This window comes from Mustelus asterias, chromosome 23 (assembly GCF_964213995.1).
Source record: "Mustelus asterias chromosome 23, sMusAst1.hap1.1, whole genome shotgun sequence".
Taxonomy (NCBI): domain Eukaryota; kingdom Metazoa; phylum Chordata; class Chondrichthyes; order Carcharhiniformes; family Triakidae; genus Mustelus; species Mustelus asterias.
In genome coordinates this window covers 25,356,860-25,384,313 of record NC_135823.1, presented here as the reverse complement: position 1 = coordinate 25,384,313, position 27,454 = coordinate 25,356,860, and the positions used below count along the sequence as shown (strand labels likewise).

At 42.9% G+C, this 27,454-nt stretch overlaps 1 protein-coding gene across 1 annotated transcript in view; it reads left to right on the top strand.

Annotated features, from left to right (window-relative positions):
* Nucleotides 1-2,856: 2,856 nt before the first annotated feature.
* The window catches only part of wipi2 (WD repeat domain, phosphoinositide interacting 2), a 66,574-nt gene continuing 41,976 nt past the window's right edge, over nt 2,857-27,454 (top strand). Inside the window, exon 1 of the mRNA XM_078240148.1 lies at nt 2,857-3,273. Coding sequence (XP_078096274.1) covers nt 3,200-3,273 — 74 coding nt within the window. The 5' untranslated portion in view covers nt 2,857-3,199. The remainder of the gene's footprint in view (nt 3,274-27,454) is intronic.

Here is a 27,454-nt window from a genome sequence, read left to right as displayed (position 1 = left end):
CGAAGAGCTCATGGTTGATTGGGCCCTGCTCAAAGTGTTTGCAGGCTTGTGGATCTTGGTTGAGGACAGAATTGGTCTTGTCTGTGATAAACAAAGAACAAAGAAAAATACAGCACAGGAACAGGCCCTTCGGCCCTCTCAGCCTGCACCGATCATGCGTTCCTAACTAGACCATCCGTTTGTATCCCTCTATTCCCAGTCTGTTCATGTGGCTATCTAGATAAGTCTTAAATGATCCTAGTGTGTCTGCCTCAACCACCTTGCTTGGTAGTGCATTCCACGCCCCCACCACCCTCTGTGTAAAATATGTCCCCCGCATATCTGTATTGAACCTTGCCCCCTTACCTTGAACTTGTGACCCCTTGTGTTTGTCATTTCTGACCTGGGAAAAAGCTTCCAACTGTTCACCCTATCTATGCCCTTCATAATTTTATAAACTAAAGGTCGCCCCTCAACCTTTGTCTTTCCAGGGAGAACAACACTAGTTTACTCAATCTCTCCTCATAGCTAAGACCCTTCATACCAGGCAACATCCTGGTAAATCTTTTCTGCACTCTCTCCAAAGCCTCCACGTCCTTCTGGTAGTGTGGCGACCAGAACTGGACGCAGTATTCCAAATGTGGCCTAACCAACGTTCTATTTAACTGCAACATCATATGCCAACTTTTATACTCTATGCCCCGTCCAATAAAGGCAAGCATGCCATGTGCCTTCTTCACCACCTTTTCCACCTGTGCTGCCACCTTTAAGGATCTGTGTACTTGCACATCGAGATCCCTCTGTGTGTCTATACTCCTGATGGTTCTGCCATTTATTGTATAGCTCCCCCCTGCATTAGATCTATCAAAATGCACCACTTCGCATTTATCTGGATTAAATTCCATCTGCCATTTCTCCGCCCAATTTTCCAGCCTATCTATATCTGCTGTATTCTCTGACAATGTTCATCACTATCCGCAACTCCAACAATCTTTGTGTCGTCCGCAAACTTACTAATCAGACCAGCTACATCTTCTTCCAAATCATTTATATATATCACAAACAGCAGAGGTCCCAGTACAGAGCCCTGCGGAACACCACTAGCCACAGACCTCCAATCAGAAAATGACCCCTCCGCTGCTCCCCTCTGTCTTCTATGGCCAAGCCAGTTCTGTACCCATCTAGCTAGTTCACCTTTGCTCCCGTGAGATTTAATCTTTTGCACCAGCCTGCCATGAGGGACCTTGTCAAATGCTTTACTAAAATCCATGTAGATGACATCCACGGCCTTTCCCTCGTCAATCATTTTTGTCACCTCCTCAAAAAACTCAACCAAATTTGTGAGGCATGACCTCCCTCATACAAAACCATGTTGTCTATCGCTAATGAGATTATTCAGTTCTAACCTGAATTGTCCATTGCTAGGGTTGTCAACCCTGCAGGTTTAATCTGGAGTCTCCAGGAATTGAAGATCAATTTCCAGGGCACCGCTGAGTGCAAAGCTGGAGAAATGTCATAGGGCATTAAAAAATACTTTTTCTTTCAATTTTTTTTCAACATTTCTCACTACCAGATATAAAAAGTATTGAGAATGGGGGACAAGGTTGTTTGGCTGACAGTCAAGTATCATCCAATTGAATACTGAACCTTTCTACTTTTCAATTGGCGTAGGAGAACAGTACATCACAAGGATGAATGTCAGGCCATGTGATGGAATCTGCAGTTAGAAACCCTACCAAACACATCTGGCCCGACTCACTACACACCTGGCCGTACCCACTGCACTCCTGGCCCTACCCACTATACTCCTGGCCCTACCAACTGCACACCAGGCCCTATTCACTGCGCACTTTCCACTATCCACTGCACATCTGGCTCTACCCACTGCATACTTGGTCCTACCCTCTGCACACCTGGCCCTACCACTGCACACTTCCCCTATCCACTGCACACCTTCCCTACACAGTGTACATCTCCCCTATCCACTGTATATCTGGCCCAATCCACTGCACACCTGGCCCTATCTACTGTGCACATCTGGTCCTTTTCTACTGCACACACACCTGAAGGCCACATGCCACTTGGAGTGTATGAGTTTGCCCAGGATGAATGGCCTGTCTGGGGTTGGGGAAGAGAAGGTGGGTGGATGATGCCAGTGTCTGTAGCTTTAAGACCTGAGTGTCATGTTGTTGAGATGGGAGGAGTGAGAGACAGTGAGTGGAGGGGAAGGTGATGGAGGGAAAGAGAAGGTGGGAGGTTTGTGCAGCTTTAAGGCCTGAGTGTCATGTTGTTGTTATGGGGATGGGAGGTGTGAGAGACAGTGGGTGGAGGGAAAGGTGGGAGGTTTGTGCAGCTTTAAGGCCATGTTGTTGTTGTGGGGATGGGAGGTGTGAGAGACAGTGGGTGGAGGGGAAGAGAAGGCTGGAGGTTTGTACAGCTTTAAGGCCGGAGTGCCATGTTGTTGGTGTTGTGGGGATGGGAGGTGTGAGAGACAGAGTGAAGGGGAAGGTTATGGAGGGGAAGAGAAGGTGGGAGGTTTGTGGAGCTTTAAGGCCGGAGTGTCATGATGTTGTTGTGGGGATGGGAGATGTGGGAGACAGTGAGTGAAGGGGAAGGTGATGGAGGGGAAGAGAAGGTGGGAGGTTTGTGCAGCTTTAAGGCTGGAATGCCATGATGTTGATGTGGGAGACAGTGAGTCTGGAGAGGAAGAGAAGGTTGGAAGTTTATGCAGCTTTAAGGCTGGAGTGCCATGTTGTTGTTGTTGTTGTGGGGATGGGAGGTGTGAGAGACAATGAGTGGAGGGAAAGGTGGGAGGTTCGTGCAGCTTTAAGACCTGAGTGCCATGTTGTTGTTGTTGTAGGGATGGGAGGAGTGAGAGACAGAGTGAAGGGGAAAAGAAGGTGGGAGGTTTGTGCAGCTTTAAGACCTGAGTGCCATGTTGTTGATGTTGTAGGGATGGGAGGTGTGAGAGACAGAGTGAAGGGGAAGGTTGGAGGTTTGTACAGCTTTAAGACCTGAGTGCCATGTTGTTGTTGTGGTGAAGAGGAGGTGGCGCATGCGCGGTGCCGCTGTCGTTGCACAGAGCGAGCCGCGGGGCGCGAGCGGCGGTGGTGCGAGTGAGGGGCTCGCGGGCAGCGATTTAAATCGATAATAATCGGAGCGGCCGGAGCCGTGCGGGCCCCCCTTCCCCCCCACTGGGGGGAGGGAAACACCAGCACCGATGAACCTGGCCAGCCAGAGCGGCGAGGGCGGCAGCAGCCAGCTGCTGTTCGCCAACTTCAACCAGGATACCACGTAAGGAGGGCGGGCGTCGAGGTTGTAGGCGAGGCCGGGGATCTGCGGCCTAGGCTGCCAGGGGAGTGCAGAGAGAGAGGAGAGCAGCAATAACTGGCACTCACCCATCCCTCTGCCAGCCCCCCACTACCTCTGCTGACAATCTTTCTCGTTTTAATCATTTACCACCCCCCCCCCCATTGACAACAGCATGAAAGTAGAATTTTAAATTTGTTCCAAAGCCAAACATTGAAAAAATAACATCCCTGGGGATGCATTTTATTTTAAAGACAACAGAGGGAAAGAAAATGTCAGCTTTGTTTATGACTGGCGGATCCTAGGCTGCAACATCCAGTTTAAAGGGACACTCTCTGCATGTTTCCTTTTTAAAAAGAAAAACATGTTTTGAAACCATCTCTGCATTTGTTATAATGTTGACCAGCAATTTGTGTAAAGTGTTAGCAACAAGTTTCATTTTTAGTTCAAGAAAGGTCTGCATTAAGGACAGATCCTGAAAAATTTGTAAATACACTGGACATCTCGTTATAGGTTCACGTTCAATCCAGTAGCTGGAGAGGAAGGATAATGTGGGGAGATGTATTTCAATCTGGACTGTTGCTGCAGTATTAGGATCTATTGTATAGCCACCGTTTGCTTTTTCAGGTCTGTTTTTAGCCAGTCTTGTGTTGAGTGTGACAGTTCAGCCCTACATTGTATTTGATTATCAAATAGTGTTATCTGAAAAAACCTAACTACTGCTAATTATTTTGGTTCTGGCGTGTCTTGCTTGAGATTCATTTTGCTGATTCAGCCCTTGGCTATTGAACCTCACCTAGACACACTTGCAACCAACAATATTACAATGGTGTGTTCCCACATTAGGTGACTAATCCCCAGGATCACACTGGGGACAGCAAGGTGAGGATGAATTTTGCTGTGTTTCTTTCAAGATTTTTGTTAAGATTTTTTTAAAAGTTGTTTTGACCTGGGTTGCTTTATTCCGACGATGTACCTCCTTCACTGCCCTTTTGTAGCTGGAAGGGATTTGAGATGATTAACGATACCTATCATAGTATCGACCGCATAGTTTGGAAATAGTGTGAATGAGGTGGCACAGTGGTTAGCAGTGCTGCCCCTCGGTGCAAGGGACCCAGGTTTGATTCTGGCCTCGGGTGACTGTGGGGAGTTTGCACATCCTCATGGGGCAGCAAGATGGCACAGTGGTTAGCACTGCTGCCTCACGCGCCAGAGACCCGGGTTCAATTCCGGTCTGGGTCACTGTCTGTGTGGAGTTTGCATATTCGCCCCGTGTATGTGTGGGTTTCCTCCGGGTCCTCCGGTTTCCTCTAAAGATGTGCGGGTTAGGTTGCTTGGCCGTGCTAAATTGACCCTTAGTGTCAGGGGGTTAGCAGGGCAAATCTGGGGGTTACAGGAATAGGGCATGGGTGGGATTGTGCTCGGTACAGACTCGATGGGCTAAATGGCCTAATTCTGTACTGTAGGGATTCTATGAAATTGCCCCTTTGTATCCCATGATGTGTAGGTTAGATGGATAAGCTATGTTAATGTGTGGGGATAGGGTGGGGGAGAGGGCCTGGATAAGATACTGGGTCAGAGAGTTGTTGTAGGCTCGATGGGTCGAAAGACCTCCTCCTACACTGTAGGGATTGTATGATTCTGAGAGCGACTGTGTTGACCTAATCTGTTTGTATGCATCTATAACACTTGTGCTTTACTTGATCACATGCAACTAGATGTATTTCTCTCTGCTGCTTCCCATGATGTATCCTCTAGTGTTACACTAACTAATAGACCCTTGGAATGGTAGTAGTGTCGACAGACTTTTGCAACATCCATGTCGAATTTACTTGGATGGAAGAAATAGAGGAATCTGGTAACAGTTTGCCTGTGTTCAGACCATCTTTAAAAATGTGGCTTGATTTCCTTAGTTAAGCGTGCTATCTACCTCTGACGGAGGAATTATTGCGTTGTGGTTTGAAACAGTTTTGAAGTTTATTTATCAGTGTCACAAGTAGGCTTACATTAACAGTCTAATGAAGTAACTGTGAAAATCCCTTAGTCGCCGCGTGGCCAATCCACCTAACCAGCATGTCTTTCAGACTGAGAGGAAACCGGAGCATCCGGAGGAAGCCCACGCAGATACGGGGAGAATGTGTAGACTCCGCACAGACAGTGACCCAAACCGGGAATTGAACCTGGGTCCCTGGCACTGTGAGGCAGCAGTGGCCACTGTGCCATCCTCTGAGGAAATAGCTTGAATTCTCCTCCATTCAGTGTTCCTTAGTACTTCTTTCAAACCCAGCTGGACCTTTCTTAAATAATGCATTCTTACAGGACTACTTTGTAAAGACCAACTACAGGTACGTTTTGGGTGTAAGTGAGCCCACTGATATTGCACAAAGAGCAACCATCACAAGATATTTACGACAACAACCATTTGCATTTATCCAGTACCTTTAATGTAAGAATAGGTCCCAAGATGCTTCATGTAAACCATTATCAAACAAAATTGCCATTGAGCCACATAGGACATATAGCTTTTAAGGGCTGTCTTAAAGGAGCAGAGGTTTAGGGAGGGGGTAATTTTATTTAATTTTAAGTGCAGAATTGAAAATCTCATAGCTGCAGTTTGGTCCATCTTCTCATCAACACACGTATGTCTCCATCAACTGTGTCATCTAGAAGCATGGGACCTGTTTCTGCAGCATGACGCTGTCTTGTTGCTCTACCCTTCAATCTCCTTTACAGACATATAGGCTGGTGTTGGATTTTTCAGCAGCCTGTCTGATGATGAGTTACAATTTCCTTCAACTACATGTTGGAAAAATAAAGGTGTTTTCCTATGTGGCTTTCATCGTTCTGACTATCACATCAGTCTAAGTGCACAGGTATGGATCTTTGATGTGTATCACTTGAGCCCAGCTTCGTTTTTCCTTTCCCACATCCAGTCCTTTACCTTCAAAACATTGTCACTCCTTTTCCTCATTGTAGCTGCAGCTATAATCCAAGCCTTTCATACCTCGGGGCTTTTTACCAACACTTTTATGACTTACTTTCTTCCAACTATAGCTGATTCAGATTGCTATGGCCTGTCGCCATAACTACACTCGGCTTTGTTCTTGAAAATCTCCCTTGGACTCCCATACCATAGTAAATTGTTTTCAAGATTGTTATCCTTGTCTTCATATCTTTTGCAGCCTTGCCCTACTTAGCTGTATATCTCTGCCTAATGTTTCAATTCTGTCTGAGTCCTCGCTCCCATTTTTGTTGGTTTCAAAACACGTCACTCTTTCAGTCATTATTCCCTTGCCGTCTGAAACTTTAAAACACCTGTGGTACAACATCTCTGTTTCAAAAGCCTTATAAAACTCTTTCCTTTTTCATTGTGTTTTATCTTTCGTATTCCATCTTGTAAGTTGCTATTCGTTCTCAAAAGGGTTTAGGAAAGCTCTGAGCTTGAGAACAATGATTTCTGACTTTCTTGATTTAATGCTTTTTGTCTACTGTATCATGTTTGTTATGATTGGTTATGGGCCCCTGGCTGTGTTGAGGATATCTTTCATATTGTGATAGATGGTTGTGAATACACAGATGATATTTCCTCTGGTGATGTCTGTAATGCGATGATTTTGTCTTTTCGTGATTGCTCCTGCACTTTGTGATGAATTCAGTGGCTGGATTTCCATTTTGCATTATGTCAAATGCACTTGCTACTTGCCCAGATATTCAGCAGATTCATTGGTGGCTGATGGGTGTTTCCTTCTAGTTTAGGATTTGTATGTGAATGTTGAAGTGTTGCTTCCCCCTCCCCTGAGTAAATTTATAAAATGCTGAAGAGAATATCCACTTTGTTAATTTAGTTACATCTGAGACCTGACTTTGAATTCATTTCAAACTGAACTGTGTGGGGTGGCACGGCAGCACAGTGGTAGCGCACTGCTGCCTTTCAGTGCCAGGGACCCAGGTTCGATTCTTGTCTTGGGTCACTGTGGGGAGTTTGCACATTCTCCCCATGTCTGTGTGGGTTTCCTCCGGCTGCTCTGGTTTCCTCCCACACTCCAAAGGTGTGCTGGTTAGGTGGATTGGCCATGCTAAATTACCCCTTAGTGTCCCAAGATGTGTAAGTTTAAGGGGATGAGTGAGACAAATATATGGGGTTACGGGGATAGATTGGGGGGGTCGGCCTGGGTAAGATGCTCTGCTGGAGAGTTGGTGCAGATTCAATGGGCTGAATGGCCTCCTTCTACACTGTAGGGATTCTATGAGAAACTGAAAGTCTTTGTCACTTGTAATTAACCTGAAGAGAGTGAGTCAGTTTCTTAGTGTTTGGAGATTCACATCAAAAATTACTCAACTAATTTCACATATTGGGACGGAACTGTCTTTTTATCTAGACAGCACAAAAGAGCATCTGCCTAGTGCCGAAATATGAAAACTTATGCTGATACAGTAAAGGCACCTCACCTTACATTGGGCTGGTGTTGAGCAAAGAGAAGAGGATTTATTTTGTGCCTAGACCAGATTGACCTAGAAGTGCTTGATGTTGACACTGGTTGCTGATCCAGTCTCCAGAACTGCTATCCCTTAGCATGTGATACAGAGACATATTTCATAATGTGGCATTGTGCCATAATGGGTGGAAATGAAGACTACATTTTTTCCTCCATGTAACAAAGTTAGAATTTTCATTCTAATAAACAGGGTACCTACAACTCTTCAGTGGGAGAAAGCTATCCGGTGAGTTCTTCCCAAGTTGCTGTTGCATAGTCCTAGTGATAAATGTGTGGAGCATAGTTACAGAGGATTGAGGAAAGAATACCCAATCTGGTTCTAATTCATGGGTAGTATGCAATTTGGGATGTGAAAGGAAAATAAAATCCTCTAACACAAATAGGAAAACCCCTCGGCAGTACCTGTACTCAAAGAACAGCAGCAATGACTCTTCCTTTATAGACTTCAATTAGCAGTGTTCACTATCATTGGTCAACTCAACTTTAATGTGATTTTCTTTACATGTGGGATAGGATGGTCAATTCAATTTTTTGGCTAATATCAGGTGGAAGTGCTCAGGGTAGCCAGTGAGGTTAAACCGAAGCTTTACCTGATGCAAGTTTTTAAAGCCACCTCGGCCTTTTAGCTAAGCTGAAGCTCAGATCAAGCCTGGGAGGGGGTGTAATGCCTCATCCTGTCAGCTTGGATCTTGTTTGATCAAGCCCAAGATGGGATGTATACCCTTGTCTTGTCAGCTTGGATCTGGTTTGTTCCTCATGTGGGGACTCTGATTGGACTTAATTGGCTTTTTTGATTAGGAATAAAGTACGAAAGAAAACTCAACTTTAATGTGATTTCTTTACATGTGGGTTAGGGTGATGACTAACTAAGTTATACCATGCATTTTGGAGTAAGAATGAAACTGTTATCAGGTGATTCTTTAGTGAAATATGAAAGTATTGTGCACAAACCTAAAATAGCCTCAAGCCCCTTGTTTGAAATGTTATTGCTGAATTTGCAGACCTGATATTAACAGTGCATTCTGAACAGAATAGATAATTTCTGATTGGTTGATAACATTGTGGTTAATGGAATGAGTTTGAATTAACCAGCCAGGAAATGCCACTGTCCCTTGCTAACGTATGAATACAGCTGTTCTCTCTCTCTCTCTTTCCCTCATCCTCTGCGCCCCCCCCCCTCGCCAAATGGTTGATACTATAATATTTTTGATACTTCCCTTATGCTTTGATTAATAGTTGATCAATGAGGACATGATGTATTTGTCCTAGAGCCAAATCACAGTAAATCTATTTTAACTTGTCCAAGTGTATTTTTGTGAGTTTGTTTAATGGAGATAGGCCACCCATAGAATAGAATCCCTACAGTGCAGAAGGAGGCCATTTGGCCCATTGGGTCATCTTACCCAGGCCCAAACCCCTACCTCCCCCATTCCTTGTAACTCCACATATTTACCCCGCTAATCCCCCTAGCCTACACATCTTGGGACATTAAGGGGCAATTTAGCATGGCCAATCCACCTAACTTGCACATCTTTGGGCTGTGGGAGGAAACCGAAACATCCAGAGGAAACCCACACAGATACGGGGAGAACGTGCAGACTCCGCACAGTCACCCTAGGCTGGAATTGAACCCGGGTCCCTGGCACTGTGAGGTAGCAGTGCTAACCACTGTCACCATTATATGCCACCGTGCCCACCTGTAATACGTATAGGTATGTTGTACCTCAAACCCTTTAGTTTTATTTTCACACCTATAATTTATACCTTTCCCATGTTGTGCACCATTACCCAGTTGAGAAGGTGAATCTGTCAGATGCCACTTTCGAACCATCTACAGAAAGGAGTATAACAACATCTTGCTTGCCTTTGCATTTCTGTCACTCCACAGTCTAGTGTGTTGTAACTCCAAGGAATTATGACATACTACTAACCTGATTTGTGCATTCAGTTCTCATTGGATGTATTTATTTTGTTCTGGGCATCATGGTAATTAAAAGTTGTGGAGAGTAAAACAATTCTTTTATGTAAAAAGTAACACTGCAGGATTATAAACAATTCTAACTCCTCTCTCAGATTTAAGCTCTGGTCTCATTATGCAGAAACTCTGCAGAGATAGGAAGTGAATAAAGGTAAAAATAATTTGAACTTATGAAATGCTTCACAGCCATAGTCTGTCCTAAAGTGCTTTGCAACCAATGAAGTGTTGTCATTTTGTAGTATAGTCACTGTTGTAATGTGGTTAAACATGGTAGATGGTTTGCAGAAAGCAAGGTCTTTCAAACACCCGATTGAAATAAATGATCAGATAGTCTTGTTTCTACTGAGGTTAGAATCATGACAAGTGCCATTCTCGGAGGCAGACCTTTAAACAGCTACGGCTATTTGCTGGGGTGTAGGGATGGAAGGGAAAGGAAGATGAAAGACTGCTTTCAAAGGATCTATTTGCAACATTATAGTTGATGAGTTGATATCTGGAATATGTTGAACACTTCCCATACCTTGGCAGCCACCCATCTCAAAAGATCATCATTGGTGAGGAGATCCAACACTGGATCAGCTGTGCCAGCTCAGTCTTCCAGAAACCACAGCAGTGAGTGTTTGACAACAGAGACCTCTACACATCAACAGAAGTCCTAGTTTACACAGCAGTTAGTGCTACTCCTGTATTGCTGTGAGACCTGGACTGTGTATTAGCAACAATTCCTCTGCTGCATCCTCTGAATTCAATAGATGGACTGTTGAACAAATGCTACTGTCCTTCTTGAAACCAGCTTCATAAGCATTCAGGCAAAATTCCTGCAGTCAACTGTGATGGACTGGACATTGTGACTAGATGGCCATCAACCATCTGTCTCACCAGGTCCTTCAGTGTTCTAGGAAAGGACAAAGAAAACACTTCAAAGACACTCTTTAGTGCTCCTTGAGGCACAGAAGCATTGACAGTGACTGAGAGGAGCTTGCTACCAATTGTTCTGAACAGCAACAACTTATCATCACACTTTGAGTCACAACATCTTAATGATGAAGCAGGATAGCAGCAGAAAAGGAAGCAAATCCTACAATCTGGATCCCACAACCTCATGGGATATCCTGCCCATGTGCTCAAAGATCTGTGGGTGCAGAATTACCCAGTTCAGCCATAAGAGGATCCATGGCAGAAATTCACAACCCTTTGTAGATGTCATCCTAGAGTCGAGGGACAGCCGGTAACGATGACAATGAAAGGAGCAGCTTTGTGAGGGCACTGTGAAATGAATCTCAATTTAGTTTAACACTTTGACCAAAAATTTTCCAGGAGTGCAAGATGAGCGCTCGGAGCACCAGTAGGCTGGACCAGATAGCCGCCTTTGCTGAGTTTTTGTGAATGCCTAGAACAAAGGCCCACAAAACATTTGCAGTCAAATTTGTAAATTTATAGAAACTGTACTTTAAATACAGGATTTCTCAACAGTCTTTCACCAAAATCAAAACTTCTCACTGTGGAAACAGCTACATAAAACTGTCCATGTGTAAAACAGGCCCAGGGATATAAATGTAAAATTTATCAAGAGTCTGGCTTTGTGACTCAGCAAATGAAAGGCAGGTTTATATCTGATGATCTCGATGTTATTCAAAGAATAATCATTCTATTTCCTTCAGATTTGCCTGTATAATTTCAGCATCTTTCATTGGAGAAAACAGGTCCCTAATGACCAAACTAAAGACAAAATCCTTGTTTAGGATTCAAGTTTCATAGCAACATAGAACAAAATAAATGCTTTCATGCAGTATTCTGCGTCACTGTTTCCTGAACTCTGAGTGGTTGAAGCTCACTCTTGACCCCATCTGACTCGAATCATGGTCACAACATGGCGCCAGTCTTGCCGTTGGTGCCACGTGGCAGGTATGGCCGGTGAATGAAAGAACTGTACGGCAGATTCCTCTATTACTAACGAGTAAGCATCACCTATAACCACCTATGGAAACTGTTTTACATGACCTTTAGAATGAAAAGAAGCAACATAGCGGAGGAAAGTAGCCAGAATGTAAGATCAAGCAAGACTCTTAAGGGAGGAAAAGCGCATAGGAGCAGACATGTTGCAATATGTATAAAAGCTGTAGAGCCAATCATCAACCTTGTCTCCGAAAACTGCCAATATCTGAAATTCTGCTCAGACCAGCCTTGAATTTGTCAGTTTTGAGATGCTTTACATTTTGACTTCATCAAATACAGAACCAAATTTAAGTTTTCCTTGACTAGTTTGGATCATGAAATTGAAATTTGGACCCTAGTTTTAGTTAGCTATGCGCAATATGTAAAATAATATTTGGTCTATTCAAAATGGTACAGATTTTTTGTTTGATTTTTGACTTGTTATTGTCACATGTATTAGTATACAGTGAAAAGTATTGTTTCTTGCGTGCTATACAGACAAAACATAATGTTCATAGAGAAGGAAAGAAGAGAGATGAGAAACCCCTTAATGAAAAACCAATGTGGAGAGGCCATTGTGCCTTAATATTCAGTTGTTCCTATTAACTTCAGGCTTGCAACTTCCTGTTCTACTTCTAACAGCAATGTCTTTTACAATTTATTTTTGTTGCCACACTAGAAATATAATTGGACAGATAGAGAACAAGGGCAGTCATATTTTTGGGGCACACTTTATAACTGTTTTAAAACCTAGCAGAACAGTTAAAGGCTCAAGTAAGTGTCTTTTTGTAACTTAGAGTTTAAAAACTTAATTGGTGATGTAGGCAGTCTTATGATTGTCAGCTGCAGCCTCTTAATGATCCTTGTGCAGGATTGAGGAGATTGTTTTACAGCCAGACTGTAACTGGTGGTAAAACACATGGATTGAACTTTCTTCTGAGATCTTAAGCATTTAATTTGTATTATCTGACAGCTTATAACTTGGGCGTGGAGAGAAAGTAGCAGGTGAATGAAGGCAGTTGAGAATTGATGCTTGGTGCTAAAGAATGATACACCAGCAGCTCTTTTTGTACCCTCCATCTGAATATATTCAATCTGATCCCAGAATTGTTTTCTTTGCTGAAATTACTTTTTCAGCACTACCCTGGAAGTAATTCTGGGTTACACCAGCACTACTTCAGAACCCATAGCCTCATTGGAAAATATTGAATACGTTGAGGGGTGATTCTGGTTTGTATGCATGTGTGGCAGGTTTGGTCTTCTGCAGTTGTTTAATTTTAGGGAAACAGCCATGCTCCAGAATGTCCCTGATTTAACCATTAGTTTTTGTTGAATTAGTTGATTTCACTGCTGGGCAAACTAGGACCTCTTCTGAGCTACAGTGGGGAAAATGCAGCAATTGTTCACCCTCCTTCACTTGGGTGTAAAGTGCTTTTGTGGTGTCCTGAAATTGCTAAAGCTGTTATTTAAATACAAGTCTTTCTTTACTTCAGAGTTAACTTCTCATCAGAAGCTTGTTGCTCTGATGGGAGGTCATTGACCTAAAACATTTACACTATTTCTCTCTCCACTGAGATTCTGAGCGTTTGCAGTTTCTTTGTCTTTATTTCAGATTTCTGGCATCCGCGGTATTTCCATAGAATCCCTATAGTGCAGAAGTGACCATTTGGTCCATCGAGTCTGCACCAACTCTCTCTGACAGAGCATCTTACCCAGGCCCTATCTCAGTAACCCCACGTATTTACCCCACTAATCTTCCTAACCTACACATCTTGGGACACTAAGGGGCAATTTACTATGACCAATCCACCTAACTGCACATCTTTGGACTGTGGGAGGAAAGCAGAGCATCCGAAGCAGACATGGGGAGAACGTGCAAACTCCTTTTTTCCTTTCAGCTTTCCTAATTGTGTGTGTTGGGATATCCTGAGATTGTGGAAGTTGCTATATAATGCAAGTCTTTCTTTTCATTGCCAGTGCAGATGCATTGACGCTGGTTAAGGATGAGATCCAAGTTCAGCTGTGATGACCATCACAAGTCTGTCAACACTTGCATCTAGGTTTCACTTGAAAAACAGTGAGTTGGGCAAGTACCTATGAAATTGTACTGCAGCATGAGTCACCGACATCAGGAGAGGGAGAAAGTTTGAGGGCTTGTTTACATGGACAACCTTTCAGTTTTCTTTGCTGGGTTTTAACAGTAAATTTTGAATGTGTTGTGTGAAAATGTAGAATGATTAAAAATAACAGCTTGCTCCTTTTGCTGCCAAATGTTTTGCTTGGCTGCGTGCGTGCATGTGTGTGTATGTTTAAAAACGTCTTTTGGTTCTGCTGAAAGCCATCAACCTGAAATGTTAGCTGTTGTCTGTCTCTGTCTGATCTGCTGAGTGTTCCTTAAGATTGGTAATTGAACATTTCTGAGATGATGGTCAGGGGAAAATGTAAGCTCCATGCACAGAAGTGGATTGCATTTCCATTAAATGGTCTTGCAGTGGAAGCAGAGCTTGGCTAATTATGGTGAATTTAAATCAGATTTGTTAGCTTTATGTGTGAAAGTAAGTGAAGCAAATACTCAAAACATCATCATTTTCATGGGCCAGTAGCCCCATTCTGTTTCAGTCCTTACCTTAAAATCAAGGTTATTAATGCAAGTCCGTCAGAGTTGGGGCAGATGCAAACTGCAGTTGCCTGTAATTGTTATAACCATTAACCACGGTGCCATATTGGAATTTTGAAGAGCTTTGTTTCAGGAATGGCCTCGTAAACAACTCTCCCTCCGCATGGGAGATAAAAAGATATTTACTGGCCTGTTGAGAAATGATCAGAGGCTCTAAAGGAAGATACTGAGTGTGATAGGACATCTAGGATGTCGTAAGTTTGCTTACATGCTATAAATGCAAATGACTCTCCCTATTTTGTCTTTCAACATTTCATTTCTGTGCAGAATGCAAAATCATTAACTTTACCCACATACAAGTATACAAGAACATTGTTGAATTTATAGGAATGTTATTTTTAGCTCTTGGGACTGATTCAATCCTTGTTTTGCAAGTATTCACAGTGAACAATTCACAGCATATTTTAAAAAGTTTCAAGTTTCAGGTTTTGGGGGGGGGGGGGTGAGGGTTTGTTTATGAAAACTTAATTTCATTGTCAATGCATTGTAATAGTTCCCATTTCTTAGTCTTGACAGGTTCTAAGTTAAACAAGCCTTTATTGTAAGTTGAATAGCCAACTGTTCATCTTGTTTTCAGTTTAAATACTTAAACATTGACACAACTGCAGAATTTATGTAGAGTTGTGGTGTGTGCAGTCTGGCTGACTGTCTCTCCATGCACTGAGTACATCCTTACTCAACAGTGTTTCACTGTGCAATTTGAACAACATTATCAAAAAGTGCTTCCAGGTTCTTTTTTGGGGTGGTGGTTGGTAGGGTTGGCATATTTGACCCCTGACACTATTGCCATTACTTATGAGTGCTGGCAGCCTTTTCAGCTGTTTACTGCAATGACTTGGTATTCCCAGTCATCACTCCAGCACACTAATTGGCTGAGGACATGTATAATGTCGGCAACAATGCAGTCACCAGATCCCCTGTGCTGCAAAATACTTGAAGTTGTCAGTTGTATAGTGCAGATTTCTGTTCGCTTTCTGTGAATGAATGCCTATGACTATTTTCCACTTGAAGTTTTGCTGATATATGAAATCAGGCAAATTTAAAAATCGTTTCAGTTAGGAGATCTAAGCTTTAAGAGCCTGTATTAATATAGCATATTTGCACCCTCAGGATATCTGAAAGTGTGTCCCAGCAAAAACAGAAAATATTGGAAATACTTAATTTAGTTAGCCAGGCAGCATCAGAACCCTTCTGACAAAGGGAACTTGGGGAAATAGTGATGTCTTGAGGAGTGTACATATAACAGACAAGGAGGTGCTGGAAGTCTTAAAGCGCATCAAGGTAGATAAATCCCCGGGACCTGATGAAGTGTATCCCAGGACACTGTGGGAGGCTAGAGAGGAAATTGTGGGTCCCCTAGCAGAGATATTTAAATCATCGATAGTCATGGGTAAGGTGCCTGAAGATTGGAGGGTGGCAAATGTTGTGACTTTGTTTAAGAAGGGCTGCAGGGAAAAGCCTGGGAACTACAGGCCGGTGAGCCTCACATCTGTAGTGGATAAGTTGTTAGAAGGTATTTTGAGAGAGGATATACAGGTGTATAGAGACGCAAGGACTGATTAGGGACAGTCAGCATGGCTTTGTGACTGGAAAATGATGTCTCACAAATTTGATGGAGTTTTTTGAAGGGGTAACCAAGAAGGTAGATGAGGGCAGTGCAGTTGATGTTGTCTACATGAACTTTAGCAAGGCCTTTGACAAGGTACCGCATGGCAGGTTGTTGCATAAGGTTAAATCTCACAGGATCCAGAGTGTGGTAGCCAAATGGATACAAAATTGGCTTGATGATAGAAGACAGAGGGTGGGTTGTAGAGAGTTGTTTTTCAAACTGGAGGCCTGTGACCAGCGGTGTGCACAGTAAGAAGTTTAACAACACCAGGTTAAAGTCCAACAGGTTTATTTGGTAGCAAAAGCCACAAGCTTTCGGAGCCTTAAGCCCCTTCCTCAGCCCTTCCTGTAGCTTTTGCTACCAAATAAACCTGTTGGACTTCATATTGTTAAACTTCTTACTGTGTTTACCCCAGTCCAACGCCGGCATCTCCACATCATGACCAGTGGTGTGCCTCAGGGATCAATGCTGGATCCATTGTTATTTGTCATTAATATTAATAATTTGGATAAGAATTTAGGAGGCATGGTTCGTAAGTTTGCAGATGACACCAAGATTGGTGGCATAGTGGACAGTGAAGAAGGTTATCTAGGATTGCAACAGGATCTTGAACAATTGGGCCAGTGGGCTGACGAATGGTTGATGGAGTTTAACTTAGATAAATTAGGGGAATTTCATAGTAACTTCATTGCACTATTAATGTAAGCCTTACTTGTGACTAATAAATAAACTTTACTTTTACTTTACTTTAAATGCGAGGTGATGCATTTTGGTCGATCGAACTAAGGCAGGACTTAGTCAGTTAATGGTAGGGCATTGGGGAGAGTTATAGAACAAAGAGATCTAGGGGTACAGATTCATAGCTCCTTGGAAGTGGGGTCACAGGTGGACAGAGTGGTGAAGAAGGCATTCGGCATGCTTGGTTTCATTGGTCAGAACATTGAATACAGGAGTTGGGATGTCTTGTTGAAGTTGTACAAGGCATTGGTAAGGCCACACTTGGAATACTGTGTACAGCTCTGGTCACCCTGTTATAAAAAGGATATTATTAAATCTTTTCTGCACTCTTTCTAGTTTACTAGGATGCGACTGGGACTTGATGGTTTGAGTTATAAGGAGAGACTGGATAGACTGGAACTTTTTTCCCTGGAGCGCAGGAGGCTAAAGGGTGATCTTATAGAGGTCCTTAAAATAATGAGGGGCATAGATCAGCTAGATAGTCAACATCTTTTCCCAAAGGTAGGGGAGTATAAAACTAGAGGGCATAGATTTAAGGTGAGAGGAGAGAGATACAAAAGGGTCCAGAGGGGCAATTTTTTCACACACAGGGTGGTGAGTGTCTGAAGCAAGTTGCCAGAGGTAGTAGTAGAGGTGGGTACAATTTTGTCTTTTAAAAAGCGTTTAGACAGTTGCATGGGTAAGATGCGTATAGAGGGATATGGGCCAAATGCGGGCAATTGGGACTAGCTTATGGGTTAAAAAAAGGGGAGGCATGGACAAGTTGGGTTGAAGGGCCTGTTTCCATGCTGTAAACCTCTATGACTCTAAAACATTATCAACTTGAAAGGTTGACTTGAAAGTATTTCTGTCTCCATGGATGTTGTCTTATCTGCTGTGTATTTCTAACACATTCTGTTTTGATTTCAATTTCCAGCATCTGCAGCTCTTTACTTTTGAATTACTTCTGTGGTGTGGTCATTGTTGCCTTCATTGTGGGACCTTGCAGTTTGCAATAAAATAAATGGCCAGTTGATCTATTTTGGCAGTATTGGGTGTGGGATGCATGTTGACCAGAGCACAAAGGAATCCCCATCTCTCCCCACCTTCATTCTTCAAATAGTGTCATGGGTTCTGAACACCTTGGCTTATCATAAAATCATAGAAACCCTACAGTGCAGAAGAGGCCATTTGGCCCATTGAGCCTGCACTGACTCTCTAACAGAGTAATTTAGCCAGGCCCTCTCTCCCACCCAATCTCCATAAACCCACACATTTCCCATGACTAATCCATCTAACCCACACACATTGGATACTAAGGGGCAATTTAGTATGGCCAATCCACCTAACTTGCACATCTTACCCAAAAGACAATGGTGGATAATTTCCTCTAAGCTCTAATGTAACTTCTGGCAGTATTATGGTGGCAGAACAAGAAATTCCTAGCCGGAACATAGAACATTACAGCGCAGTACAGGCCCTTCGGCCCTCGATGTTGCGCCGACCAGTGAAACCAATCTAAAGCCCATCTAACCTACACTATTCCAATATCATCCATATGTTTATCCAATGACCATTTATATGACCTTAATGTTGGCGAGTCCATTACTGTTGCAGGCAGGGCATTCCACGCCCTTACTACTCTCTGAGTGAAGAACCTACCTCTGACATCTGTCCTATATCTATCACCCCTCAATTTAAAGCTATGTCCCCCTCGTGCTAGCTATCACCATCCGAGGAAAAAGGCTCTCACTATCAGCCCTATCTAATCCTCTGATCATCTTGTATGCCTCTATTAAGTCACCTCGTAACCTCCTTCTCTCTAACGAAAACAACCTCAAGTCCCTCAGCCTTTCCTCATAAGACCGTCCCACCATACCAGGCAACATCCTAGTAAATCTCCTCTGCACCCTTTCCAATGCTTCCACATCCTTCCTATAATGCAGCGACCAGAACTGTATGCAATACTCCAAGTGCGGCCACACTAGAGTTTTGTACAGCTGCAACATGACCTCCTGGCTCCAAAACTCAATCCCTCTACCAATAAAAGCTAACACTCCATATGCCTTCTTAACAACCCTATCAACCTGAGTGCCAACTTTCAGGGATCTATGCACATGGACACAGAGATCTCTCTGCTTGTCCACACTACCAAATATCTTACCATTAGCCCAGTACTCTGTAATCCTGTTACTCCTTCCAAAGTGAATCACCTCACACTTTTCCGCATTAAACTCCATTTGCCACCTCTCAGCCCAGCTCTGCAGCTTATCTATGTCCCTCTGTAACCTGCAACAACCTTCCGCACTGTCCACAACTCCACCGACTTAAGTGTCATCCGCAAATTTACTAACCCATCCTTCTACGCCCTCATCCAGGTCATTTATAAAAATGACAAACAGCAGTGGCCCCAAAACAGATCCTTGCGGTACACCACTAGTAACTGAACTCCAGGATGAACATTTCCCATCAACCACCACCCTCTGTCTTCTTACAGCTAGCCAATTCCTGAGCCAAACCGCTAAATCACCCTCAATCCCATGCGTCCGTATTTTCTGCAATAGCTTACCGTGGGGGACCTTATCAAACACTTTACTGAAATCCATATACACTACATCAACTGCTTTACCCTCATCCACCTCTTTGGTCACCTTCTCAAAGAACTCAATAAGGTTTGTGAAGCACGACCTACCCTTCACAAAACCGTGTTGACTATTCCTAATCAAATTATTCCTCTAACATACCTCCAACAATGTAGCTGCCTCACAGTATTGCACTGACATGCCAGTTGGTGTAGAGCTTGAACGCACATCTTCTAACTAATATGCATTAATATAATCTTGTATTAATGTTTTGCATTGTCATTTACAAATGCTCAAACATTTTCTAGTGAGTTATCTTTTACCCACTTTCAAATCTGGCATCTGTTTTGTTCTTGACTAAATTAGACCTTCTTGAATTTGGGCAAGAACAAATTGGTTGGTAAATATCACATTTTAACTTCATTCTGTAGCTTCAAATGCAAATCAAATTTATGTATTCTGACTGTTCCCTGCAATTCATTATTTTGTACTGTACTGACTATGTGTTTCATCTGCAGGAACCAACCACATTGTGACTTCAAATCTTTCCACCTGTTTACTGTGGTCTGTTTGACTTTCTAGCTTGTATCCTGCGCACATCTTCAGCTCATCTGAACCCCAAATCCCCTATTCCACTATTGTCGATGATCTTTCAAGCACAATGCCACTGTGCCTTGGATTTTTCTCCCAGAACATCTTTATCTCACTCCCTGCCTTCAAATGTCTCAAGTCTCTCTCAACCTCTTGCCTCCTCCACAATTGGACCATTTTTACTGGCTTGATGCTCCCCGTTTTGGTGCTCTCTGTTGAATACTCTGAATTTTCAATTGTACAAGAAATGTGCTACGGAAATCTCATAGAACGGGGTTCCCAAACTGGGGTCCATGTAAGGTCTCTAGGGGTTCAGTGAAAGGTGGCTACCACATGACTGCTAAAAGCTGGTTTAAACACGCAAAGTTTAGAAAGAATTAGAGAAATCAAATGGGCCAATGAGAGCAAGACCTTTTGGAGCACCAGTCAGCCTCTCAGCATCCAATGCTCTGAGAGTCCTTGCTCTGATTGGCCCATTTGATTTATTCTATCTTGGTATGGTGCTGGGCAGAATAGCCTGTTGCAAACAGCGAGGCTGAGGTGAGGCAAGAGATGAATTGGCCTGAAGCTGGGAGGAGGATGGCATACGGCCTACAGGCGGCAGGGGTAGGGTTTGGGACTCGGGAAAGGAGGTGAGGGGAGTCAGTTCTGGCCTTGGGAAAGGAGTAGGCATGCAGTTCTGGCTTCGGGAAAGGAGAGGAAGTGAGCTTCTGGCTTCGGGAAAGGAGAGAGGGTGAGGCTCTGGCCTTGGGAAAGGGGGTGAGAGGAATCAGTTCTGGCCTTGGGAAAGGAGTGGAGGTGGGATTCTCTGGGCTTGGGTAAGGAGTTTGGTGCCTCCTAGCCTCTGGAGAAAAGTGAGGGGAGGTTCTGTCTCAGAGAGAGGCCTAAGAGTGCATTTGTGTGGGCGAGGATGTGAGTGGGTTTGTGCGGGCAAGTGTGAGGGTGATTGTGTTTGCATCATTCCTCCCATTAACAGTGACAAAGACTTGCATATTTTTAATGAGAGAACTTTTTACTTATTACCAGATTAATACATACATAGGTTTAGCTAGAATTATTTATATTTGATTTCTCTGTTCTCACCTATTTCTCAGCCAAAGGGGCACCATTATGCAAATGCCTTGGTGTTCCCCGATGCTCTTGGTGGAACTAGGGGTTCCACAGCTCAAAAAGTTTGGGAAACCCTGCCATAGATCATGGCTTGAGTATCCCTCCTGCTGTATTTGTCAAGAAATGGTTCTGTCATTTGTGGTCACCTTCCCATACATAATGCAGTGTACAAGATATTGTAGCTGAATAAACTACAGAAATAAACTTCCATTGCTAGGTTCTTCATGAGGATTTAATGAAGACATCTCTATCAGATTTTCTACAAAGATGGATCAAAGAAAGATCTTGTCTAACTTTCAGTAGGTGATGAGTGTGGAATGTCTTTTTACTTGATTTTGGGAGAAATATCGAGAGATCTGTCTTTAGTGATTTGAAAAACATTAATTTTTGAGAAATTGCTGTCTGTTTCATATTCCATTCAACCTTTCATTTCCAAGGGCATGCAGTTGGCATTAGTTGTCGTTACTTCTAAAAACAAGGCCCATGAAGTCCTGATGGATGTAAAAGCTGTCCTTAGAGGGAGAGAGCATGCATCAAATATAGATGATAGGTTTGAGCCTATTAAACTGTTGATAAGAGGAAAGGTTTTTTATTTATGTATCATCAACAATTATTGTTACAAGTTGCTGAGGAAGATGGACATTCTTTTCTTGATTACTTTTGCTGGAGTTGTTAACATTTGCAGTGGTTTTGATCTCACTTTAAGATTTAAAATTTATTTATTGGTCACACGTAGGTTTACATTAACATTGCAGTGAAGTCATTGCACTCAAGCGCCTGTTTGGGTACATTGAAGAAGAATTTAGCATGGCCAATGCACCTGACCACGTCTTTTGGACTGTGGGAGGAAACTGGAGCACCCGGGGGAAACCCACGCAGACACAGGAAGAACATGCAAACTCCACAGAATAACCCAAGTCGGGAATCGAACCTGGGTCTCTGGCACTATGAGGCAGTAGTGCTAACCACTGTGCCATCGTGCCGATATGATATTTGATTACAGATGCCAGTTGGGAACCCCCAACTGCTTGGAGTACTGCAAAGTCAGCAACTTGAATTATACTACCAGCTAAAGCAGAGCTTTGTGAATGCATATTTACATCAGTGCACATAGTTTCCCTGGTCAGTTTTGAAATGCTGTTTAAAATCGCAGTGCTAGTAATGAAGATGCAGCAAGTCAGGGGAGTGCAGCAAGAGCCAAGTTTGGTGTACCACAGGTGTCTCGGTTACATGGTTGGGAAGGAAGAAGAGTGAAAGAGAAATAGTGGTAGAGGGTTCTGTAGTTATGGGAGCAGATAGGCGTCTCTGCAGCCATAGACATGACTCCAGGATGGTATATTGCCTTTCTGGTGCCAGGGTTAAGGATATCACAGAGTAGCTGCAGGGCATTTTTAAGGGGAAGGGTGAACAGCCAGAGGTTTTGATTCACATTGGTACCAATGACATTGATAGAAGGATGAGGTCCTGAAAGCAGATTTTAGTGAGTTAGATAAGAAATTAAAATGCTGGACCTCTGAGGTAGTAACATCCGGAAACCAGTGCCACGTGCTAGTGAGCATAGAAATATTAGGTTAGAGCTGATGAATGCATGGCTGGAGAGATTGTGTAGGGATTCAGATTCCTGGGGCACTGGGACTGGTTATGGGGGAAGATGGGATCTGTACACGCTGGATGGTTTGCACCTCATTGTGGCTGGGACCAATATCCTTGCTGAGAGGTTTGCTAGTGCTTTTGGGGGGGTTTAAACTAGTTTGGCGGGGAATGGGAACCTGAGGATAGTCTCAGTTGGAGAAAAATCAGAAATGGTAATGGAAGGCAGAAAATCAGTGAGTGAGTTTGGAAGACAGGAAACAAGATATAGAAAATAGAGCTTGGCAGTACTCAAGGGTATATACTTCAATGCAAGGGGTGTAGCAAATAAAGCAAATGAGCTGGGGGCAGAAACGTGGCAGCATGATGATATAGCTGTTGCACGGTTTTCAAACAAGATAGGGAGGGAGTTGGCAATTTTGGTTAGAGATACAATTACCGTTGTGAGGACAGATAATATGTTAGAAGGAACATCAATTGAGGCCATATAGATTGAGCTGAGAAACAAAAAAGGGGCAGTCACACTACTAGGAGTGTACCGTACCAAGCAGTCAGAGGGAGATAGAAAAACAAATATGTAGGCAAAACTCTTGAGAAGTGCACGAACAAAGGGCAGTAATATCCCAATATTAATTGGGATTGTTTTAGTGTGAAAGGAATGGAGGAGACAGAATTCTTAAGGTACATCCAAGAGAACATTTTTGGCCAGTCTGTAGCAAGCCCAACAAGAGTGCATAGTTCTGGACTTCATTTTAGGAAATGAGGTGGGGCAGGTGGAAGGAGTGAACGTGTGAGAGTATATGTCAGTTAGTTTTAAATAATTATGGAAAAAGACAAAAACAGGAGTTAAAGTTCTAAATGGGGACAAGGCCAGTTTTACTGAGCTGAGAAGTGATTTAGCAAAAGTAGACTAGATATAGCTACTGAAGGTAAATCAGTGGCAGGCATTCAAGGGGTTCAAAATAAATGTGCCTCCAAAGAAAAAGGGTGGGATGGCCAAATCTAGCGATCCCTAGATATCAAGGAGCTTGCAGCCCAAGACTAGGCAGAAAAAGGCAGACACGGTGAACTCAATATTGCAGAAAGCCAAGAGGAGTGAAATCGAAAAGGAAATTAGGAAAGCAAAGAGAGGGCATAAAAGAATATTGGCAAGCAAAATCAAGGAGAATCCAAAGATGTTTTATCAGTACATTAAGAGTAAGAGACTAACTAAGGAAAGAGTAGGGCCCATAAAAAATCAAAAAGGTTAACTATGTGTAGAGGCGGAAGACTCTTTGCTTCTGTCTTCCCAAAAGAAAGGTAAATGCAAGCATTGTAGTTAAGGAAGAGGAGTGTGAAGTATTAGATGTGATAAACGCAGGGACTGAGGAAGTACTAAAGGGATTAAGAACATAAGAACTAGGAGCAGGAGTAGGCTATCTGGCCCCTCGAGCCTGCTCTGCCATTCAATAAGATCTTGGCTGATCTTTTTGTGGACTCAGCTCCACTTACCCACCCGCTCACCATAACCCTTAATTCCTTTACTGTTCAAAAATGTATCTATCCTTGCCTTAAAAACATTCAATGAGGTAGCCTCAACTGCTTCACTGGGCAGGGAATTCCACAGATTCACAACCCTTTGTGTGAAGAAGTTCCTCCTCAACTCAGTCCTAAATATGCTTCCCCTTTATTTTGAGGCTATGCTCCCTATTTCTAGTTTCACCCGCCAGTGGAAACAACTTCCCTGCTTCTATCTTATCTATTCCCTTCATAATCTTATATGTTTCTATAAGATCTCCCCTCATTCTTCTGAATTCCAATGAGTATAGCCCCAGTCTACTCAGTCTCTCCTCCATAAGCCAACCCTCTCAACTCCAGAATCAGCTATTGAATCTCCTCTGCACCCCCTCCAGTGCCAGTATATCCTTTCTCAAGTAAGGCGACCAAAACTGTACACAGTACTCCAGGTGTGGCCTCACCAGCAGCTTATATAACTGCAACATAACCTCGCTGTTTTTAAACTCCATCCCTCTAGCAATGAAGGACAAAATTCCATTTGTCTCCTTAATTACCTGCTGCACCTGCAATCCAACTCCTTGAGATTCCTGCACAAGGACACCCAGGTTGCTCTGCACAGCAGCATGCTGCAATTTTTTACTATTTAAATAATAGTCCAATTAGCACCCTTGAAAGTGGATAAATCACCAGGGTCTTATGCTATTAAAAGAAGCCAGGGAGGAAATTGCAAAGGGTCTGATCATCATTTTTCAGTCCTCACTGGATACTGGTGAGGTGCTGGAGGATTGGAGGTCTGCTAATGCCATTCCTTTGGCCTGTAATTATTCAGTCTACCCCTTGCTCCTTTTTTTCAACAGTCAGTTTGACCTTGGTAGTGGACAAATTGTTGAAATCAATTCTGAGGGACAGGATAACCTGTTATTTAGCAAGACATGGATTAATCAAGGACTGTTGGCATGGATTATTAAGGGAAGGTCTATGGGATCCAGGGAAAAGTAGCAAGCTGGATGCAAAATTGACTCAGTGGCAGAAACTAAAGGTTAATTGTTGAATGATGTTTTTGTGACTGGAAGGCTGTTTCCATTCCACAGAGCTCGGTATTAGGCCCCCTGCTTTTTGTGGTATGATTTGTACATAATGTAGGGCAAATGATCAAAGAGTTTGCAGGTGATGCTAAAATTGGCTGCACAGTTGATTGTAAGGAGGATTGCTATAGACTGCAGGTAGATATCAGTAGACTGGTCTGGTGGGCAGAAAAAGTGGGAAATGAAATTCAACCCATAGAAGTGTGAGATGATGCATTTGGGAAGATCATACAAGGCAAATAATTACACAATAAATGAGAGGATACTGAGAGATGTAGAGGAAATGAGAGACCTTGGGGTGAATGTCCATAGATTCCTGTAGGTAGCAGGCCAAGTTGATAAGCTAGTTAGGAAGGTCTTTTAAAAATTAATCCATGGGATATGGGTACCCTTGGCTGGGCCAGCATTTATTGCCCATCCCTAATTGTCCTTGTTCAGAGTAGTTTGCCAGGCCATTTCAGAGTCAGACACATTGTTGTGGATCTGGAGTCACGTGTAGGCCAGACTGGATAAGGGCAGCAGATTTCCTTCTCTAAAGGACATTAGTGAACCAGATGGGTTTTTACAACAAGAGTTTCATGGTCATCATTAGACTTTTGATTCCAGATTTTTATTGAATTCAAATTTCACTATCTGCCGTGGTGGGAATTAAACCCAGTCCCCAAAATCCTTGTACTGTGTGCAGTTTTGGTCCTCTCATTACAGAAAGAATGTAAATGCATTAAAGAGGGTGCAGGGGAGATTTATGAGGATGTTGCGAGGATTGGAACTTGCAGCTGTAAGGAAAAATTGGCTAGGCTTGGGTTGTTCTCCCAACAGAGGAGGCTGAGGGGAGATTTGATTGAACTGCGCAAAATTGTGAGGGGCCTGGATAGAATGGATGGGAAGGACCTGTTTACTTTAGCAGAAATCAGTGACTAGGGGCATAGATTTAGTGATTGATAGAAAGATTAGAGAGGATACAAGGAAAGATTTTTTTCACCCAGAGGGTTGTTCAGGTCTGGAACTTGCTGCCTGGAAGTGGAGAAACCCTCAACTCATTAAAAGGTGTGTGGATATGCATCTCAAGTGCTGTAACCTGTAGGGCTACAAACCAAATGCTGGAAAGTGGGATTAGGCTGGCTCACTAACCTTTCAGGTGGCACAGACATGATGGGCCAAGTGGCCTTTTCTGTGGCATAATCTATGTTTCCACAAAGTCTTTAACAGACCTTATGTTGAGTATGTTTGCATTAGTTATGGTTTCCTGAAGTAGTGGGAGGTGACCATCATAAGTTAGTTGTTCAAACGCTTGTAAGCAGAATAAGACTTTTGCCACAAACTGTATAAATCCAAAGCCACATGGTTGAGTGAATAAAGAATCTCCTTTTTTTCCCTTTGCTGAGGTTTGGGCCTTGATTATTAGCTGACTAAAGGCAACACTTTGGAGCAAATAGGATTGTACAGCAGGTCAAACAGCATGTGAAAAGAGTTAACATTTTTTGCAGGGGGGCTCAATGAGTTGTAACTTAGAATATGATTAGAATGTGGAACTGGAGTATTTAAGGCAAATAGTATAAATGCAAATAAGGCAAAGCTAGATAAGTATGTGGATAAAGGAATCAAATGTTATACTGATAGATTCAGAAGAAGGATGGGAGGAAGGTCGTGTGGAGAATGAACACCTGGACAATCCAGTTGGGCTGGAAATTTTTGTGCTGCAAAGTCTCTAACTCTATGTAAAACTGCTTCACGCTGCTGCAAAATAAACAGCATAACAAACCTACAAGTGTGATTTGTATAACTTTTAAGGTAAAATATGGGTTTGGTTTGTTATTGGTGGTTTTATGGTCTTGTAGTTTGTAAGATGTGATGGGGCTCTTAGTTGATGTTACTACTGGCCGGGAAGGTCCCAGAATGGGACCCTGGTGCAAAACACCATAACTTTTACTTTTTTTAAAAAAGGAAAGATAGATGAACAGAATCACAGGAATAGCTTTAAACAACAAAAAAGTTTGACTGTAATATGGTACTCCTTCACTTCCACTTATCTTCACAAATGTACACAGATTTTAAGAATAACATTGGTCGCAAAGTATATCTTATGCTGTAATGTTTTCAGTAAATACACTGTGCTTATGTACCAACAGGCTAACTGTGGTCAGATACACCCCACTCTGAAACCAAGTGACAGATACCACCCAATTGAACTTCCATGGATTTCTTCACAAATGCCCCCAGATGATTATATTGTGAGCCAACTGGCCTCTCTGGACTCAGGCTTCCACAAAAGTGTTTCCAAACTCGCCTTAGAAACTTC